General features: G+C 64.9%; 1 protein-coding gene across 1 annotated transcript; it reads right to left on the bottom strand.

The window, feature by feature from the left end:
- Positions 1-387: 387 nt before the first annotated feature.
- Positions 388-19,538, bottom strand: LOC134509628 (dual specificity tyrosine-phosphorylation-regulated kinase 1B-like; the record flags this gene model as incomplete). The annotated part of the gene is made up of 11 exons (XM_063322202.1): positions 19,308-19,538; positions 16,403-16,546; positions 15,582-15,719; positions 12,450-12,638; positions 11,292-11,439; positions 9,433-9,719; positions 8,412-8,558; positions 5,985-6,125; positions 4,710-5,013; positions 2,458-2,564; positions 388-1,092 (listed from the first exon to the last, which is right to left on the bottom strand). Coding segments are annotated over exons 2-11 (2,214 nt in total), but the record flags the coding sequence as incomplete, so codon positions are not given.
- Positions 19,539-19,544: the final 6 nt, after the last annotated feature.

Genomic DNA, 19,544 nt, shown 5'->3' with positions numbered 1-19,544 from the left:
TGAAAATGACTGGGTGCCCCCCCCAGAGCTGGGTGCCCCCACCTAGAGAGGCGACCCCCGCCCCCCCCCCCCCCCCAAAATGGGAGGCTGCCCCCCTCTTCAAGAGGCAGAAACCCCCCAAAATGGGGGGGGGGGGGGGGGGCACCTCCCCAAATGGGTGGGGGGCCCCCCCCCTCCCAAAAAAACAACGACTGGGTGCCCCCCCCCCCCCCCCATTTTGGGCCGTTTTCCCTCTTCTTCTCCCCCCCCCCCCCCCAATATTTCCTACCCCCAGCAATAATTAATAATAATTAATAATAACAATAATAATAATAATAAAGCGCCGCGGGGGGGGGGCGGGGAACGGGACAAGGGACACAAAGTGGGGGGGGGGGGGGGGGGGGGGAGGGGGGGGGGGGGACACGACGTCAAGAGCTGGCGGCGGTACTTTGGGGGACGCACCCCCCCAAAATGGCCGAGTCCTCGTGATCGGGGGCGTCCCCGTAAATGGGGAGCCCCAAAATGGGGGGGGGACACGACGTTTTCCAGGGGGTGTCCCCCTCCCCCCGTCGTCGTTGTCCCCCCCCCTCCTCCTCCTCCTCCTCCTCCTCCTCCGGTTGTTGTCCCCCCCCCCACCTCCTCCTCCTCCTCCTCCTCCGGTGACCCCCCCTCGAGTCCGGAATGCCGTGGGGACAAAGGGGTGACAGTCCGGGTGGTGACGAGGAGGAGGGGGGGGCGGTGGCGGTGGGGGGGGAGGAGGAGGAGGAGGAGGAGGAGGGGGCGGGGGGGGCGGCGGGGGAGGGGGGGGCCCCCCCAAATCCATGGCGGTGGGGGGGGGAACCGGGGGGGCCGGCGGCGGGTGGTGCTGGTGTTGCTGGTGGTGGTGCTGGTGGTGGTGCTGGTGGTGGTGGTGTTGGTGGTGGTGGTGGTGTTGGTGGTGGTGGGGCGGGGGGGGGCGTGGGAAAGGAGGGGCCCCCCGCCTCCTCCTCCTCCTCCTCCTCCTGTCCCTACCCCCGGGGGGGGTTTGGGGGGTCCCAAGGGGACGAAGGCGTCGGTGACGGTGGCAGCCGGGTCCCCCAAGGGCCAAGGTCGGGGTGGTTGCGTTGGGGGGGCCTGGGGGGAGAGAGAGAGAGAGAGGAGTTAGGGGCGCGGGGGGAGGGGGGGGGGGGGCGGGGGTGGTGGCCATGGTGTCCCCAAGGTCACCACATCATGGCGATGGCATGGCCAAGGTCCCCACGTCACGGCCATGGTGTCCCCAAGGTCCCCACCTTACGGCCATGAGGTTCTCAAGATCCTCGTGTTACGGCCAGGAGGTCCTCAAGGTCCCCACCTTGTGGTCACGGTGTCCCAAAGGTCCCCAAGTCACGGACATGGTGTCCCCAAGGGTCACCACGTCATGGCCATGGTGTCCCAAAGGTCCCCACCTTACGGCCATGAGGTTCTCAAGATCCTCGTGTTACGGCCAGGAGGTCCTCAAGGTCCCCACCTTGTGGTCATGGTGTCCCAAAGGTCCCCAAGTCACGGACATGGTGTCCCCAAGGGTCACCACGTCATGGCCATGGTGTCCCAAAGGCCCCCACCTTACGGCCATGAGGTTCTCAAGATCCTCGTGTTACGGCCAGGAGGTCCTCAAGGTCCCCACCTTGTGGTCACGGTGTCCCAAAGGTCCCCAAGTCACGGACATGGTGTCCCCAAGGGTCACCACGTCATGGCCATGGTGTCCCCAAGGTCCCCACCTTACGGCCATGAGGTTCTCAAGATCCTCGTGTTACGGCCAGGAGGTCCTCAAGGTCCCCACCTTGTGGTCATGGTGTCCCAAAGGTCCCCAAGTCATGGACATGGTGTCCCCAAGGGTCACCACATCATGGCCATGGTGTCCCAAAGGTCCCCATGTTATGGTCATGAGGTTCTCAAGATCCTCGTGTTACGGCCAGGAGGTCCTCAAGGTCCCCACCTTGTGGTCACGGTGTCCCAAAGGTCCCCAAGTCACGGACATGGTGTCCCCAAGGGTCACCACGTCATGGCCATGGTGTCCCCAAGGTCCCCACCTTGTGGTCACGGTGTCCCAAAGGTCCCCAAGTCACGGACATGGTGTCCTCAAGGGTCACCACGTCATGGCCATGGTGTCCTCAAGGTCACCACGTCATGGTCATGGTGTCCCCAAGGTCCACGTGTCCCACCCAGTGTCACTAGAAGAATCCTGAGGGTCCCCAGGTCCATGCCTCCCGCTGGTTGTGACCAGGTTGTCCCCAAGGCCCATGTCTCCCACACAGTGTCCCCAGGGTCCCCATCTCATGACCAGTACATTCTCATCTTCTGCTGTCCCCAAGGTCCGTATCACCCTCCTGGTGTCACTAGAGGGGGACCCAAGGGTCCCCAAGGTCCATGTCTCCCACCCGCTGTGACCAGGGTGCCCCCAAGGACCACGGGTGTCCCCGGGGGTGGGGTGGGGACATCCACGGGTGCCACCGGCAGTACCTGGGGACTCTGCATCTCGTAGTCGGCGTGCGGCGGGGCCGCGCTCCCGTAGTAGCGGTTGCTGTAGCGGTAGCTGCGGTTGTCATTGGAAGAGCCACTGGAGCCACCTGCCAGGGGACAACGGGGACATCAGCGGCGGTGGCATGGGACCCAAAGGGATTGGGGAGGGCGGGGGGGGAAAGCCTGGGGAGATGTCACCCAGCAGGACACCGGAACTGGAAGGGCTGGGGTTGGGGATGGGATGGGAAGCAGAGCCACGGTGGGGTTTCAAGGCACGGTGGTGGCCCAAGGAGATGTCACCCTAGCAAGACATGGAGCACGGAGGGACAGGGATGAGACAGGACCAGGTGTGGTGGTGGCCTGGGGTGCCACCGTCCAGCAGGACATGGAGCCTGGAGGGGCAGGATGGGACAAGATTGAGGCGTAGGTGGTGGGCCTTGGAAGCCACCATCCAGCAGAAGATGGAGCATGGTGGGACAGGGACAGGAATGGCACAGGACTGAGAATGTGGACACGTTCTGGAGCTCATGGTGGCCTGGGGTGCCACCATCCAGCAGGACATGGAGCCTGGAGGGACAGGGATGGGACAAGATGAGGCATGGTGGTGGTGCCTTGGAAGCCACCATCCAGCAGAAGATGGAGCATGGTGGGACAGGGACAGGAATGGCATAGGACTGAGAATATGGACACGTTCTGGAGCTCATGGTGGCCTGGGGTGCCACCATCCAGCAGGACATGGAGCCTGGAGGGGCAGGGATGGGACAAGATGAGGCGTGGTGGCGGCCTTGGAAGCCACCATCCAGCAGAAGATGGAGCATGGTGGGACAGGAACAGGAATGGCACAGGACTGAGAATGTGGACATGTTCTGGAGCTCATGGTGGCCTGGGTGCCACCATCCAGCAGGACATGGAGCCTGGAGGGGCAGGATGGGACAAGATGAGGCGTGGTGGTGGCCTTGGAAGCCACCATCCAGCACAAGATGGAGCATGGTGGGACAGGGACAGGAATGGCACAGGACTGAGAATGTGGACACGTTCTGGAGCTCATGGTGGCCTGGGGTGCCACCATCCAGCAGGACATGGAGCCTGGAGGGGCAGGGATGGGACAAGATGAGGCGTGGTGGTGGCCTTGGAAGCCACCATCCAGCAGAAGATGGAGCATGGTGGGACAGGGACAGGAATGGCACAGGACTGAGAATGTGGACACGTTCTGGAGCTCATGGTGGCCTGGGGTGCGACCATCCAGCAGGACATGGAGCCTGGAGGGACAGGGAAGGGACAGGACCAGGTGTGGTGATGGTGGCCTGGGGCACCACCATCCAGCAGGACATGGAGCCTGGAGGGACAGTGACACATCTGGGACAGGTTCAAGCCCCCACGGCCACGTTTTGGGCCGCCATCGTGACCCACAACACCAAAACCCATCGAGATCCACCACCCAGAAGCCCAGGACTGGGTTTGGTGGCCCTTACCCGAACTGGAGATGGAACTGGTGGTGCTGGTGCTGTGCTCCATGGCACAAGATCGAGCCCCACGGCCACGTTTTGGGGCCACCATCGTGACCCACAACACCAAAACCCATCGAGATCCACCACCCAGAAGCCCAGGACTGGGCTTGGTGGCCCTACCCGAACTGGAGATGGAACTGGTGGTGCTGGTGCTGTGCTCCATGGCACAAGATCGAGCCCCACGGCCACGTTTTGGGGCCACCATCGTGACCCACAACACCAAAACCCATCGAGATCCACCACCCAGAAGCCCAGGACTGGGTTTGGTGGCCCAACCCGAACTGGAGATGGAACTGGTGGTGCTGGTGCTGTGCTCCACGGCACAAGATCGAGCCCCACAGCCACGTTTTGGGGCCACCATCGTGACCCACAACACCAAAACCCATCGAGATCCACCACCCAGAAGCCCAGGACTGGGTTTGGTGGCCCTACCCGAACTGGAGATGGAACTGGTGGTGCTGGTGCTGTGCTCCATGGCACAAGATCGAGCCCCACGGCCACGTTTTGGGGCCACCATCGTGACCCACAACACCAAAACCCATCGAGATCCACCACCCAGAAGCCCAGGACTGGGTTTGGTGGCCCTACCCGAACTGGAGATGGAACTGGTGGTGCTGGTGCTGTGCTCCACGGCACAAGATCGAGCCCCACGGCCACGTTTTGGGGCCACCGTCGTGACCCACAACACCAAAACCCATCGAGATCCACCACCCAGAAGCCCAGGACCGGGTTTGGTGGCCCTACCCGAACTGGAGATGGAACTGGTGGTGCTGGTGCTGTGGCTGTGCTCCATGGCGGGACTGGTGGAGGTGCTGTTGCTGGTGTTGGTACCTTCGTCGTTGGTCTTCTTGAAGAAGTTGTGTTGGAGAGCGTAGAAGGGCGTGATGCGACTCCGGGGTTCGTAGTCCAACATCCGTAAGACCAAGTCCTTGAACTTCAGGTAGTCGGAGGGCGCGTGGCCCTGCTCCCCCGCCCGGCGGCCACCGGGGCCACCGCTCTCCACCCCCAGCACCTCGTGGAGTCGCCGTGTCCCCGGCACCTTGTATTCCTGCAGGACACGGAGGTGGGATGGGGTGGTTTGGGGGATCCGTGTGAGAAGATCTGATGGTTGGGGGGGATCCCTGATGGAGATCTGATGGTTTGGGAGAAGATCTGATGGCTTGGGGGTCCTCGATGAAGATCTGATGATTTGGGGGGGTCCCTGGGTGGAGATCTGATGGTTTTAGGGTCTCCTTGATGGAGATCTGATGGTTTGGGAGAAGATCTGATGGTCTGGGGGGGTCCCTGATGGAGATCTCATGGTTTGGGGGGTCCTTGATGGAGATCTGGTGGGCTTGGAGGGTCCATGGGAGAAGATCTGATGGTTTGGGGGGTCCCTGATGGAGATCTCATGATCTGGGGGGTCCTTTGATGGAGATCTGGCAGGTTTGGAGGGTCCATGGGAGAAGATCTGATGGTTTGAGGGGGGTCCCTGATGGAGATCTCATGGTCTGGGGGGTCCTTGGGAGAAGATCTGATGGTTTGGGGGATCCTTGGGGGGCACCTGATGGTTTCGGGGGGGTCCCCAAGGCCAAGGAAGGAGATTTAGGGAGGTATTAAGGGAGATCCAGGGGGTTTGGGGAAGTCCTTGGAGGCTCTGGAGGGATACCAAGCCATACTGGGAGGCCCTGAAAGGCAACTGGGCCATACTGGGAGGCACTGGGATACACTGGTGTGGCACTGGGACATCCCGGGAGGCAGCTAGGAGGAACCGAGCGGATCTAGGGAGGTTCTGAAGGTCTCCTGGGTCATAGTGGGATGCTCTGAAAGACTACTGGGCCATACTGGGAGGTCCTAAAGGGTTACTGGGCCATACTGGGAGGAACTGGGATATAATTCAGAGCCATTGGGACATGCTGGGAGGCACCTGGGAGCAAGTGAATGGATCTTAGGAAGTTCTGAAGGTCTCCTGGGCCACACTGGGAGGTTCTGAAGGCCTTACTGGGCCATACTGGTCTATACTGGGAGTGTCCCACTCACCTTTTTGCTCTCCTTGTTCCTCTTGAGGGCCCACCCCCCTTCCGGAAGCTTCTCGAAGTATTTACGGGCTTTGGGGGCCTGTTCCAGCATGTGTGGGGGGGGCAGCCCCAGCACCTCCACGATCCGGTTCATCTGGTCGGCCTGGGGACAGGGAAGGGGACACGGGGGGATGTCACCGCTGTCCCCAAGGCCACCGTTGTCCCTAAGGCCACCCCCCACCCCGGCCCTGCCAGTGTCCCCAAGGCCACCCCAGGACCCGGGTAATGAGGGAAGCGGAAAGGGGATGTGGCAGCCTTGATGCCACCGTGGTGTTCCTCAACGTGGTTTGGGGACAGAGATGTCCCCAAGGCCACCCTGGCCTTGTCAGAATGTCCCCAGAGTCCCCAATGCTACCCTGACCCTGTTACGGACGTCCCCAGGGTCCCCAGGGCCACATTGGCCCAGCTGGGGGATGTCCCCAAGGTCACCCTGACCCCACTGGGGACATCTCCGTGGTCCCCAAGGCCGCCCTGACCCTGTTACGGACGTCCCCAGGGTCCCCAAGGCCACCTTGGCCCAGCTTGGGGATGTGCCTAAGGTCCCCAAGGCCACCCTGACCCCATTGGGGACATCTCTGGGGTCCCCAAGGCTACCCCGACCCTGTTCGGGACATCTCCGTGGTCCCCAAGGCCACATTGGCCCAGCTGGGGGATGTCCCCAAGGTCACCCTGAACCCAATGGGGACATCTCTGGGGTCCCCAAGGCCACCCTGACCCTGTTACGGAATTGTCCCCAGGGTCCCCAAGGCCACCTTGGCCCAGCTGGGGGATGTCCCTAAGGTCCCCAAGGCCACCCTGACCCCACTGGGGACATCTCCGTGGTCCCCAAGGCCACCCTGACCCTGTTATGGACGTCCCCAGGGTCCCCAAGGCCACCTTGGCCCAGCTTGGGGATGTGCCTAAGGTCCCCAAGGCCACCCTGACCCCACTGGGGACATCTCTGGGGTTCCCAAGGCTACCCCGACCCTGTTACGGACGTCCCCAGGGTCCCCAGGGCCACATTGGCCCAGCTGGGGGATGTCCCCAAGGCCACCCTGACCCTGTTATGGACGTCCCCAGGGTCCCCAAGGCCACCTTGGCCCAGCTTGGGGATGTGCCTAAGGTCCCCAAGGCCACCCTGACCCCACTGGGGACATCTCTGGGGTTCCCAAGGCTACCCCGACCCTGTTACGGACGTCCCCAGGGTCCCCAAGGCCACCCTGACCCTGTTGGGGACATCTCCGTGGTCCCCAAGGCCACATTGGCCCAGCTGGGGGATGTCCCCAAGGCCACCCTGACCCTGTTACAGACGTCCCCAGGGTCCCCAAGGCCACCTTGGCCCAGATGGGGGATGTCCCCAAGGTCTCCAAGGCCACCCTGACCCTGTCAGGTCTGTTGTTCAACTCCCCCAGGTCTGGCCTCGCCCCTTTCTCCCGAGCCCCGCCCCTTTCTCCCAGGACACGCCCCCCCACCAGAAGACCACGCCCCTTCCCCCAAGCCCCGCCCACCTCATTAGAACCACTGGAAAGGGGCTCCCTATTGTTCACCCCCCCACCCTCCAAGCTGTGGTCCGGCCCTGCCTCCCCTTCCCCCAAGCCACGCCCCCTCTCCCAGACCACGCCCCCTCCTCCAGAAGACCACGCCCCCTCCCAAAGCCCCGCCCACCTCATTGACCCCACCAAAGAGGGGCTCGCAGGTACGGCACCCCCCCCCACCTAACCCCGCCTCCTCCGCCCCAAGCCCCGCCCCTCGCTCCCAAACCACGCCCCCTCATCCAGAAGACCACGCCCCCTCCCCAAGCCCCGCCCACCTCATTGACACCGCTGAAGAGGGGCTCCCAGGTACGGCACTCCCCCCCCCACCTAACCCCGCCTCCTCCGCCCCAAGCCCCGCCCCTCGCTCCCAAACCACGCCCCCCTCATCCAGATGACCACGCCCCCTCCCCAAGCCCCGCCCACCTCATTGACACCGCTGAAGAGGGGCTCCCAGGTACGGCACTCCCCCCCCCAACCTGACCCCGCCTCCTCCGCCCCAAGCCCCGCCCCTCGCTCCCAAACCACGCCCCCTCATCCAGATGACCACGCCCCCTCCCCAGGCCCCGCCCACCTCATTGACCCCACCAAAGAGGGGCTCGCAGGTACGGCACTCCCCCCCCCACCTGACCCCGCCTCCTCCGCCCCAAGCCCCGCCCCTCACTCCCAAACCACGCCCCTCCCCTGAAAGGCCCCGCCCCCTCCCCAGGCCCCGCCCACCTCATTGACCCCACCAAAGAGGGGCTCGCAGGTACGGCACTCCCCTGCCCAACCTGACCCCGCCTCCTCCGCCCCTCACTCCCAAACCACGCCCCTCCCCTGAAAGGCCCCGCCCCTCGCTCCCAGGCCCCGCCCCTCGCCCAAGAGGCCCCGCCCACCTCGTTGGCCCCGCTGAAGAGGGGCTCGCCCGTGTGCATCTCCACCAGGATGCAGCCCAGGGACCACATGTCGATGGCCAGGTCGTAGGGCAGCCCCAGCAGCACCTCGGGGGAGCGGTAGAAGCGGCTCTGGATGTACTGATAGATCTAGGGTGGGGGCGGGGGCTTCAGTTAGGGGCGGGGCCACTCCTGGGGGCGTGGCCACGCCGCCAGGGGGCGGGGCTTAGCACCCAGGGGGTCTGGAAGAGCCCTTTATGGGGGACGGGAGAGGGTATGTGGCTTTAAAAAGGGGGCGGGAGCACACCTAAGGGGGCGTGGCTTCATCAAATGAGGCGTGGCTAGGCCAGAAGGGGGCGTGGCTTAGCGCCCCCCCCCCCCCCCCCCCCAGGAGTATAACAGTGGGGCAGGGGGAGCTGGAGGGGGTGGGGCTACAGGGAGGGGGGCGTGGCTTTACCTGGGGGCGGGACCAAGACAAAGAGGTGTAGGGGTGTGGTCTTAGGACACGTGGGCGGGGCTTAGACGTTTGGGGGCGGGGCTTAGGCTCTCAGGGGGTGGAGCTTAGCCCTTGGGGGCGGGGCTTAGTGGTCCATAGCACCCCAAATGGGCCCCGGGTGGGAGTCAGCATCCCGGGGGCGGGACTTACTGGCCCAGGAGGCGGAGCCAAGGCAGGGGGAATGGCCGTGTGACAAGTGGGCGGGGCTTAGACCTTCGGGGGCGGGGCTTAGACCTTCGAGGGCGGGGCTTAGTGGTCCATAGCCCCTCAAACAGGCCATGGGTGGGAGTCAGCATCCCGGGGGTGGGACTTACTGGCCCAGGAGGCGGAGCCAAGGCAGGGGGCATGGCCGTGTGACAAGTGGGTGGGGCTTAGACCTTCGGGGGCGGGGCTTAGTGGTCCATAGCCCCTCAAACAGGCCATGGGTGGGACTCAGCATCCCAGGGGTGGGTCTTCCCGACCCAGGAGGTGGATATAAATGACATGGGCGTGTCCCCGCCCCCTTTCCCCCGCCCCCTTTCCCCTCACCCTCTGGCCCAGCTGGCAGGAGCTGCCGAAGTCGACGATCTTGACGGCCGAGCGCTTGGGGTTGCAGAGGAGGATGTTCTCGGGCTTGAGGTCGCAGTGGATGATGCTGAGCTCGGGGGTGGCGAGGAAGAGGAGGGCGGCGCAGAGCTGCTGGGCGAACTTGCGGGTGAGGTTGAGGGAGACGCCGCGGAAGTTGGTGTTGCGGAGGAGGTCGTAGAGGTTGTAGGAGAGGAGCTCGAAGGCCAGGCAGAGGTGGTTGCGGAACATGAAGTGGCGCTTGAGGTGGACTGTGGTGGAGGGGGAGGGATGGAGAGAGAAATGGGGGGCGGTTAGGGGGCGTGGGGGGAGAACTGGGGGGTGGGGAGGGGGCTTAGGGGGTGGGGAGGGGGTGGAGAGGGGGGTTGGGGGTGAGAAGGGGGGTTAGGGGGTGGTTAGGGGGTGGGAAGGGGAAATAGGGGGTGGGGAGGTTGGTTAGGAGGGGAAAACAAGGGGTGGGGAGGCAGTTTGGGGCAGAAATAGGGGGTGGGGAGGCAGTTTGGGGGGGAAATAGGGGGTGGGGAGGGAGGTTATGGGGTAGGGAGGGGGCTCGGAGGGTAGTTAGGGGGTGGGGAGGGTGTTTAGAGGGGAAATGGGGGTAGGGAGGGGGTTTTGGGGGGTAGTTAGGGGGTGGGGAGGGGGTGGAGAGGGGGGTTGGGGGTGAGAAGGGGGGTTAGGGGGTGGTTAGGGGGTGGGAAGGGGAAATAAGGGGTGGGGAGGTTGGTTAGGAGGGGAAAACAAGGGGTGGGGAGGCAGTTTGGGGGGGAAATAGGGGGTGGGGAGGGAGGTTATGGGGTAGGGAGGGGGCTCGGAGGGTAGTTAGGGGGTGGGGAGGGGGTTTAGAGGGGAAATGGGGGTAGGGAGGGGGTTTTGGGGGGTAGTTAGGGGGTGGGGAGGGGGTTTAGAGGAGGGTTGGGGGTGAGAAGGGGGGTTAGGGGGTGGTTAGGGGGTGGGAAGGGGAAATAGGGGGTGGGGAGGTTGGTTAGGAGGGGAAAACAAGGGGTGGGGAGGCAGTTTGGGGGGGAAATAGGGGGTGGGGAGGGAGGTTATGGGGTAGGAAGGGGGCTTGGGGGGTAGTTAGGGTGCGGGGAGGGGGTTTAGGGGGGAAATAGGGGGTGGGGAGGGAGGTTATGGGGTAGGGAGGGGGCTTGGGGGGTAGTTAGGGTGCGGGGAGGGGGTTTAGGGGGGAAATGGGGGTAGGGAGGGGGTTTTGGGGGGTAGTTAGGGGGTGGGGAAGGGGGTTGGGGGTGAGAAGGGGGGGTGAGGGAGTGGGACGGGGAAATAGGGGGTGGGGAAGTGGGGTTGGGGTGGAAGGGAGAGAAATGGGGGGCGGTTAGGGGGTGTGGGGGGGGAATAGGGGGTGGGGATGGGGAGGTTGGGGGTGCCAACAGCCCCCTCTCAAAGGGGCTCCAGCATTTTTTCCCCCCAGGACGCCGGCGCCGTGAGGCGAGCCCCCCAAGTGCCTGCCCCCCAAGTGCCCACCCCACTGACCGATGTAGTCCAGAACTTCCCTCCCAGCAAGATTTTCCCCATAACTGGCCCCAAATCCCTGCCCCACTGTGAGCTCTGACCTTCTCCCTGCCCCACAACTGCCCCCCCCAACCACATCTACCCCATTTCCCTGCCCCACAAGCCCACTCCTCCTCTCCCTGCCCCACATCTGCCCCCAACGACCCCCCTGCAGCCAGCCCATCACTGCCTGCACCCCACGGATCGACACCAAACCCCTCCCCAAAAGGGGCTCCAGCTCTTTTCCCCTGGGATACGGGTGCCGTGGGGCGAGCCCCCCAGGTTCCTGCCCCCCAAGCGCCCGCCCCACTGACCGATGTAGTATTTCATCTCGGTGTGGTGCTGGTTCATGAGCTGGAGCAGCCGCAGCTCGATCTGGGCCTGGTTGAGAAACGCCTTCTTGTTCTTGATGATCTTGATGGCCACCCACTCCTGGGCTTGGTGGTCGTAGGCCTTCACCACCTGGGGACAAAAAAAGGGGGCAGTGAGGGTGGCAGGGGGACCCCAGATTCTGGGGGGGGTCCCCAAGATTCGGGGGGGGACACCCCAAAACTGTTGGGGGGGAACCCAAGATGCTGGAAGGACCCCAAGGATGAACCTGGAGGTGGAGGACAGTGGGGACACCTTGGGGACATTGTGGGGGGACCCTGAGGGGACATGGGGGACCCCCAGGGTGGCAGGGGGACCCCCAGATTCTGGGGGGGGTCCCCAAGATTCGGGGGGGGACACCCCAAAACTGTTGGGGGGAAACCCAAGATGCTGGAGGGACCCCAAGGATGAACCTGGAGGGAGATGGAGGATTTGGGGGACAGTGGGGACACCTTGGGGACAGCACGGGGGGACCCCGAGGGGACATGGGGGACCCCCAGGGTGGCAGGGGGACCCCCAGATTCTGGGGGGGTGTCCCCAAGATTCGGGGGGGGACACCCCCAAAACTGTTGGGGGGACCCCAAGATGCTGGAGGGACCCCAAGGATGAACCTGGAGGGAGATGGAGGACGTGGGGGACAGTGGGGACACCTTGGGGACAGCGTGGGGGAACCCCGAGGGGACATGGGGGACCCCCAGGGTGCCAGGGGGACCCCCAGATTCTGGGGGGACCCCGGAAGTGCTCTGGGGACCCCAAGGATGTCAGGAGGACCCCAGGGACGCCAGGAGGACCCTGGGGATGCCATAGGGATGAACCTGGAGGGAGATGGAGGACGGGGGGTGACGGTGACACCCCGGTGACACCCTGGGGACCCTGAGGTGACCCTGAGGGGACTCCAGGACTGTGCGGGGACCCCCAGATTCTGAGAGGACCCCAGAAGTGCTCTGGGGACCCCAAGGATGCCAGGAGGACCCCAGGGACACCAGGAGGACCCTGGGGGATGCCATAGGGATGAACCTGGAGGGAAATGGAGGACGGGGGGTGACGGTGACACCCCGGAGACCCCCGTGCCCCCCCCCGCCCCCAGCCCGGTGGCCCCCCACCTGTCCGAAGGAGCCCTTGCCGATGAGGGAGTCGATCTCGTAGCGGTCGAGCCAGCGCTCGCCGCTGCGGACGATGTAGTCGTGGTTGTCGTCGTCGTAGCCCTCGTTGCAGAGCCGTCGCTCCTTCTTGGTGCCGGCGGCTTCGGGGGGGCCCTGCTGCGCCCGGCGCTTCTTCTTGGCGTAATAAACCTGGGGGGGGGGGGCGCAAAAAAGCGATTGGGGGGCGAAGTTGGGGGTTTTGGGGGATTTGGGGGTTTTGGGGGGGTCAGTAGGGGTGGGTTTGGGGGGACGTGAGGGGATTTGGGGGGGGTGTGGGGGAATTTCGGGGGGGGATGTGGGGCAGGAGGGGGGGTTTGGGCAGGCACGTGGGGATTTGGGGAGGTTTGGGGGGGACGTGGGGGCGATTTGGGAAGGGTTAGGGGGCAGTAGGGGGGGATTTAGCGGGGCGGTGGGGGGATGTGGGGAGGTTGGGGGGCGGTAGGGGGAGATTTGGGGGGATGAGGGGGGACGTGGGGGCGTTTGGGGGATTTGGGGGGGGTGTGGGGGAATTTCGGGGGGGGATGTGGGTCAGGAGGGGGGGTTTGGGCAGGCACGTGGGGATCTGGGGAGGTTTGGGGGGGACGTGGGGGCGATTTGGGAAGCGTTAGGAGGCAGTAGGGGGGGATTTAGGGGGGCGGTGGGGGGATGTGGGGAGGTTGGGGGGCGGTAGGGGGAGATTTGGGGGGATGAGGGGGGACGTGGGGGCGTTTGGGGGGATTTGGGGGGGATGTGGGGGAATTTGGGGGGGTTGGGGGTCAGTAGGGGTAGGTTTGGGGGGACATGAAGGGATTTGGGGGAAGGATTTGGGGGGGATGTGGGGCAGGAGGGGGGGTTTGGGCAGGCACGTGGGGATTTGGGGAGGTTTGGGGGGGACGTGGGGGGATTTGGGGGGGGTTGGGGGGGGATTTGGGAAGGGTTAGGGGGCAGTAGGGGGGATTTAGGGGGGCGGTGGGGGGATGTGGGGAGGTTGGGGGCGGTAGGGGGAGATTTGGGGGGATGAGGGGGGACGTGGGGGCGTTTGGGGGGATTTGTGGGGGGTGTGGGGGAATTTCGGGGGGGGATGTGGGTCAGGAGGGGGGGTTTGGGCAGGCACGTGGGGATTTGGGGAGGTTTGGGGGGGACGTGGGGGCGATTTGGGAAGGGTTAGGGGGCAGTAGGGGGGGATTTAGGGGGGTGGTGGGGGGATGTGGGGAGGTTGGGGGGCGGATGAGGGGGGACGTGGGGGCGTTTGGGGGGATTTGGGGGGGATGTGGGGGAATTTGGGGGGGTTGGGGGTCAGTAGGGGTAGGTTTGGGGGGACATGAAGGGATTTGGGGGGGGATTTGGGGGGGATGTGGGGCAGGAGGGGGGGGTTTGGGCAGGCACGTGGGATTTGGGGAGGTTTGGGGGGGACGTGGGGGCGATTTGGGAAGCGTTAGGGGGCAGTAGGGGGGGATTTGGGGGGATGAGGGGGGACGTGGGGGCGTTTGGGGAAGATTTGGGGGGGGTGTGGGGGGACATGGGGGTGTTTGGGGGGAATTGGGGGGGTGTGGGGGGAATTTCGGGGGGGATGTGGGGCAGGAGGGGGGGTTTGGGCAGGCACGTGGGGATTTGGGGAGGTTTGGGGGGGACGTGGGGGGATTTGGGGGGGGTTTGGGGGGGATTTGGGAAGGGTTAGGGGGCAGTAGGGGGGGCTTTAGGGGGGCGGTGGGGGGATGTGGGGAGGTTGGGGGGCGTTAGGGGGAGATTTGGGGGGATGAGGGGGGACAGGGGGGGTTTGGGGGGGTTAGGGATCAGTAGGGGGGGATGTGGGGGGGGGGGGTTGGGGAGATGGGGGGAATTTGGGGGGATAAGGGGGGACGTGGGGGGGATTTGGGGGGGGGATGGGGCACCGTAGGGCGGACAGGGCCTGACCTTCACCTGTTCCAGCCCCCCCCCCGCCCCCGCAGCACCCATGGGTGACAGAAGTCCCCTCCCACCCCTCCTGGAGCACCCATAGGTGACAGAAGCTCCTCTGGAGCACCCATAGGTGCCCAAACCCCCCCTCAGATCCCCAGGACTGACCCCAGGGGGTGTCACCCATGGGTGCCAGACCCCCCCCCAGCACCCATAGGTGCCAGAAGATCCCCTAAAAGGGGGATCTCCCACTCCTGGAGCACCCATGGGTGCCGGAAGCCCCCCCCAGATCCCCGGGGCTGACCCTGGGGGGGGTGTCACCCGTGGATGGCAGAGCCCCCCCTAAGCCCCCCCAGCACCCATGGGTGCCAGAAGCCCCCCCTAAAAGGGGGATCTCCCACTCCTGGAGCACCCATGGGTGCCCAAACCCCCCCTCAGATCCCCAGGACTGACCCGAGGGGGGTGTCACCCGTGGGTGCCAGACGCCCCCCAGCCTCCCCCCAGCACCCATGGGTGCCAGAAGCCCCCTCAAAAAGGGGGATCTCCCACTCCTGGAGCACCCATGGGTACCCGAAGCCCCCCCAGATCCCTGGGGCTGACCCCAGGGCGTGTCACCCATGGGTGCCAGACGCCCCCCAGCCTCCCCCCAGCACCCATGGGTGCCAGAAGCCCCCTCAAAAAGGGGGATCTCCCACTCCTGGAGCACCCATGGGTACCCGAAGCCCCCCCAGATCCCTGGGGCTGACCCTGGGGGGGTGTCACCCGTGGATGGCAGACCCCCCCCTAAGCCCCCCCAGCACCCATGCGTGCCAGAAGCCCCCCCTAACAGGGGGATCTCCCACTCCTGGAGCACCCATGGGTGCGAGACCCTCCCCCCCAGCCTCCCCCCAGCACCCATGGCTGCCAGAAGCCCCCCCTAAAAGGGGGATCTCCCACTCCTGGAGCACCCATGGGTGCCCAAACCCCCCCTCAGATCCCCAGGACTGACCCGAGGGGGTGTCACCCATGGGTGCCAGACGCCCCCCAGCCTCCCCCCAGCACCCATGGGTGCCAGAAGCCCCCCCAAAAAGGGGGATCTCCCACTCCCGGAGCACCCATGGGTGCCCGAAGCCCCCCCAGATGCCTGGGGCTGACCCTGGGGGGGTGTCACCCGTGGATGGCAGACCCCCCCCCCTAAGCCCCCCCCAGCACCCATGGGTGCCAGCACCCACAACTGACCTCATTGATGTGCTTGTAGGTCTTGATGAGGTCGACGGAGAGTTTGCGCAGGGGGGCACTGCCCGCGTCCCGGAAGCTGCGTGGCACCCGCCGGGGCAGCAGCCCCAGTTCCGGCAGCAACTGGGGAGACTGGGTGAACTGGGAGTCCCAGTAAGCTCGGGAAGGGGGGGAAGTGGGGGGGACTGGGGGTGCTGGGGGACTCTGAGGGGGGAAACCGGGGGTCCCGGTGGGCTATGAAGGGGGGGGGGAACTGGGGTGTCCTGCGGGTCCCGGTTGCTCTGGGGGGGAACTGGGTTGAACTGGGGGTCCCAGTAAGCTCGGGGGGGGGCAGAACTGGAGGGGGTCTGGGGGGGTCCCAGAATTGGGGGTCCCAGTGGGCTCAGAGCAAGGGAACTGGGGGTCTCTGGGAGAACTGGGGGTCCCATTGGCTCTGGAGGGGAACTGGGGTGAACTGGGGCTCCCAGTAAGCTCGGGGCAGGGCAGAACTGGGGGGTCCCAGAATTGGGGGTCCCAGTGGGCTCAGAGCAAGGGAACTGGGGGGCTCTGGAGGGGAACTGGGGTGAACTGGGGCTCCCAGTAAGCTTGGGGCGGGGCCGGGGGGGGGGAACTGCGAGGGATGGTAGGCTCCATAGGGGGGAATTGGGGGTCCCAGGGGTCCTAGTGCCCCCCCTCCATTCCAGGGGTCCCAGGGGTCCTAGTGCCCCCCCCCTCCCCTTTCCAGGGGGTCCCAGAGGTCCTAGTGCCCCCCATCCCATTCCCAGACATCCCAGGGGTGTTCCCCCCTCCCCTGGGGGTGCCCACTCCTTGATTTGAGGGGGTACCTGGGGGGGCTCGGCCATGGGCTGGAGGCTGGCGAAGGGGGGGGGCATGGCCGGGCTGGCCCGACATGGTGGGCTCAGAGCGGAACCAAACGCCCGGCCAGGCCGGCCCCGGGCATCCTGCGCTGCAGCCGCGGCTGCCGCCACCTGTGGGGAGAGAGCGTGGGGTGGGTGGGTGAGGGTGGGGGCCCCCTCAATCGGCCCCGGGTCCCCACCCAAACCCCCTCACAGCCACCCAAGGAAGGAGGGAGCCGTGGGTTGGGGTTTACCATCAGTAAGGCCCAGAGTGAACGAGCACAGGTGGCCCAATCTGATCTCTTGGGGTGGAAAAAAGCCCAGTCCCAGCCCTTAGTAGGGCCCAGAGTGAACAGGGTGGGGCCCTCAGCCTGGCCCCGCCCCCTGGGAGGCTGCGCGCACGCACGCGCGCGCACACACACACACACACATGTGCCCTGGCCATCAGTAGGGCCCAGAGTGAACACACACAAGAACCGGCCCTATCTCATCCCTTAGGGCGGAAAATCCCCAGTGTCAGACATCAGTAGGGCCCAGAGTGAACAGGGTTGGCCTCCAGACTAGCCCCACCCCCTGGAAGGCCACACCCCACCTGACCCTGCCCCTTGATAGGCCACAGCCCCACCTGGCCCTGCCCCTTGAGAGGCCACACTCCCCCGGGGCCATCAGTAGGGCCCAGAGTGAACATGGGAAGTGGGGGAGGCTGATCCTGCCATGGCAACAGGCTTCCATTGGCTGCCCATCCTCTTCAGCAGCCAATAGTGAGCCGGCAGCACTGGTGCTGGGCGGGGCCATGGCTGTGAGCAGGGGTGGAGCTTAAATACTGCCCCTTTCCCAGGTGAAACCAGTATGGACCAGTATGGTGGGGGGGAAGTGGGAGGTAGCACTAGGGGGGGGGTTTCTGTGCCCCAGTTTACCTGAGGGGGGATGACTGGGGCAACTGGGATGGGGCTGGGGCAACTGGGATGGGGCTGGGATAGAACTGGAGGGAACTGGGATGGGACCGGGGGAATTAGGACTGGGCTGGGAGGAACTGGGATGCTGGGGGAGAGGAAACTGGGATGGGGCTGGGGCAAACTAGGACTGAACTGGGAGGAACTGGGATGGGACTGGGGGGAACTGGGATTGGGCGAGAAGGAACTGGGATGGGGCTGGGGCAAACTAGGACTGAACTGGGAGGAACTGGGATGGGACTGGGGGGAACTGGGATTGGGCAAGAAGGAACTGGGACGCGGCTGGGGGGAACTGGGATTGGGCGAGAAGGAACTGGGACGCAGCTGGGGGAAACTGGGATTGGGTGGGACGGAACTGGGATGTTGGTGGGGAAACGAATTGTGGGGGAGGGAACTGGGATGGGACTGGGATGCTGGGAGAGGAACTGGGATTGGGTGGAAGGGAACTGGGACGTGGCTGGGAGGAACTGGGGGGAACTGGGATGGGACTGGGGGGAACTAGGATGGGACTGGGAGGAACTGGGATTGGGGAGGTAACTGGGACGCGGCTGGCATGCTGGGGTGGAGGGAACTGGGATGGGTTAGGGCTGTACTGGGAAGAACTGGTCTGGAACTGGTACCGGGGGGGCCATACTGGTACTGGGGGAGTCAGACCTGTACTGGGGGGATCTATATTGGTGCTGGAGGATCCATACTGGTACTAGATCTGTGCTGGTACTAGGGGGTCCATACTGGTAATGGGAAGGGCCATACTGGTCCCAGGAGGGCCACACTGGTCCTGGGAGGGCCATACTGGTCCCAGGAGGGTCCATACTGGTACTGGGAAAGTCCATACAGGTACTAAGGTCTCTATACTGGTCCCAGGATGGGCCATACTGGTCCTGGGAGGGTCCATACTGGTCCTGGGAGGGCCATACTAGTCCCAGGAGGGTCCATACTGGTACTGGGAAAGTCCATACAGGTACTAAGGTCTCTATACTGGTCCCAGGATGGGCCATACTGGTCCTGGGAGATCTATACTGGTACCGGGAGGGTCCATACTGGTACTGGTGGATCTATACTGGTATTGGGACTGATATATACTGATACTGGGGGGGATCCATACTGCTACTGGGAGGGACATACCACTACTAGGGGTCCATACTGGTACTGAAAGGGTCGATACTGGTACTAGGAGGGTCCATACTGGTCCCAGGATAAGCCATACTGGTCCCAGAGGGGGCATACTGATACTGGGAGAGTCAGACCTGTACTGGGGGATCTATACTGGTACCGGGAAGGGTCCATACTAGTCCCGGGGGATCTATACTGGTATCGTGGGGGCCATACTGGTAGAGGGGGGATCCATACTGGTACTGGCACAGTCATATTGATACTGGGGGATCCATACTGGTACTGGGAAGGTCAGACCTGTACTGGGGGGATCCATACTGGTACTGGGGATCCATGCTGGGGGGTCCATACTCATGCTGGGAGAGTCATACTGGTACTGGGGGGGGGGGCCACACTGGTACTGGGGAGGTTCATACTGGTCCCGGGGGATCCATACTGGTCCTAGGGAGGTCCATACTGGTACTGGGTGGGTCATACTGGTACTGGGGGATCTATACTGGTCCTGGGATAGGCCATACTGGTACCGGGAGGGTCCATACTGGTCCCAGTACCAGTTATGGCCCATCCCAGTCCAGTCACTGACCGAGACCAGAGGGGGCGGAGCCTGGACGGGGAGGGGGCGGGGCCTGTCCGGAGGGCGGGGCCTGTCACAGAGGGGGCGTGGTCTTCACCGAGGGGGGCGTGTCTTGTCGCGAGGGGGCGGGGCCTGTCCCTGTGAGGAGAAGCCGGTGCCGGGGCGGGGGAGGCCCGTGATGGAGCGGCCCCGGGGGGGGAAGGGGACCCGGGGGTTAGCGGTAGCGGTACCCGATGCCAGCGGAAGGACTCACCTGAGGCGGCGGCGGCGCTGCCCGGGGCGGAGGCGGCGGCGGCGGCGGGGCCGGGGCCGGGAGCGGCGGCGGCGACCGGGGATTTCCCAGTAATGCCCGGGGAAAATGGCGGCCACAACAAACCGCCCGCTGCCGCCGCCGCGCATGCGCCGCCCCGCCCCTTCCTCCCTCGGCCAATCCGACGCCGGGACGCCCTCCCGTTTCGACCAATAGGCTTGCAGCTTCCCCACAGCCCCC

This window comes from Chroicocephalus ridibundus, unplaced genomic scaffold (assembly GCF_963924245.1).
Source record: "Chroicocephalus ridibundus unplaced genomic scaffold, bChrRid1.1 SCAFFOLD_747, whole genome shotgun sequence".
In the NCBI taxonomy this organism is placed as follows: Eukaryota; Metazoa; Chordata; class Aves; order Charadriiformes; family Laridae; genus Chroicocephalus; species Chroicocephalus ridibundus.
The sequence above is the reverse complement of the archived record's forward strand: the minus strand, read 5'-3'. Positions and strand labels throughout refer to the sequence as shown.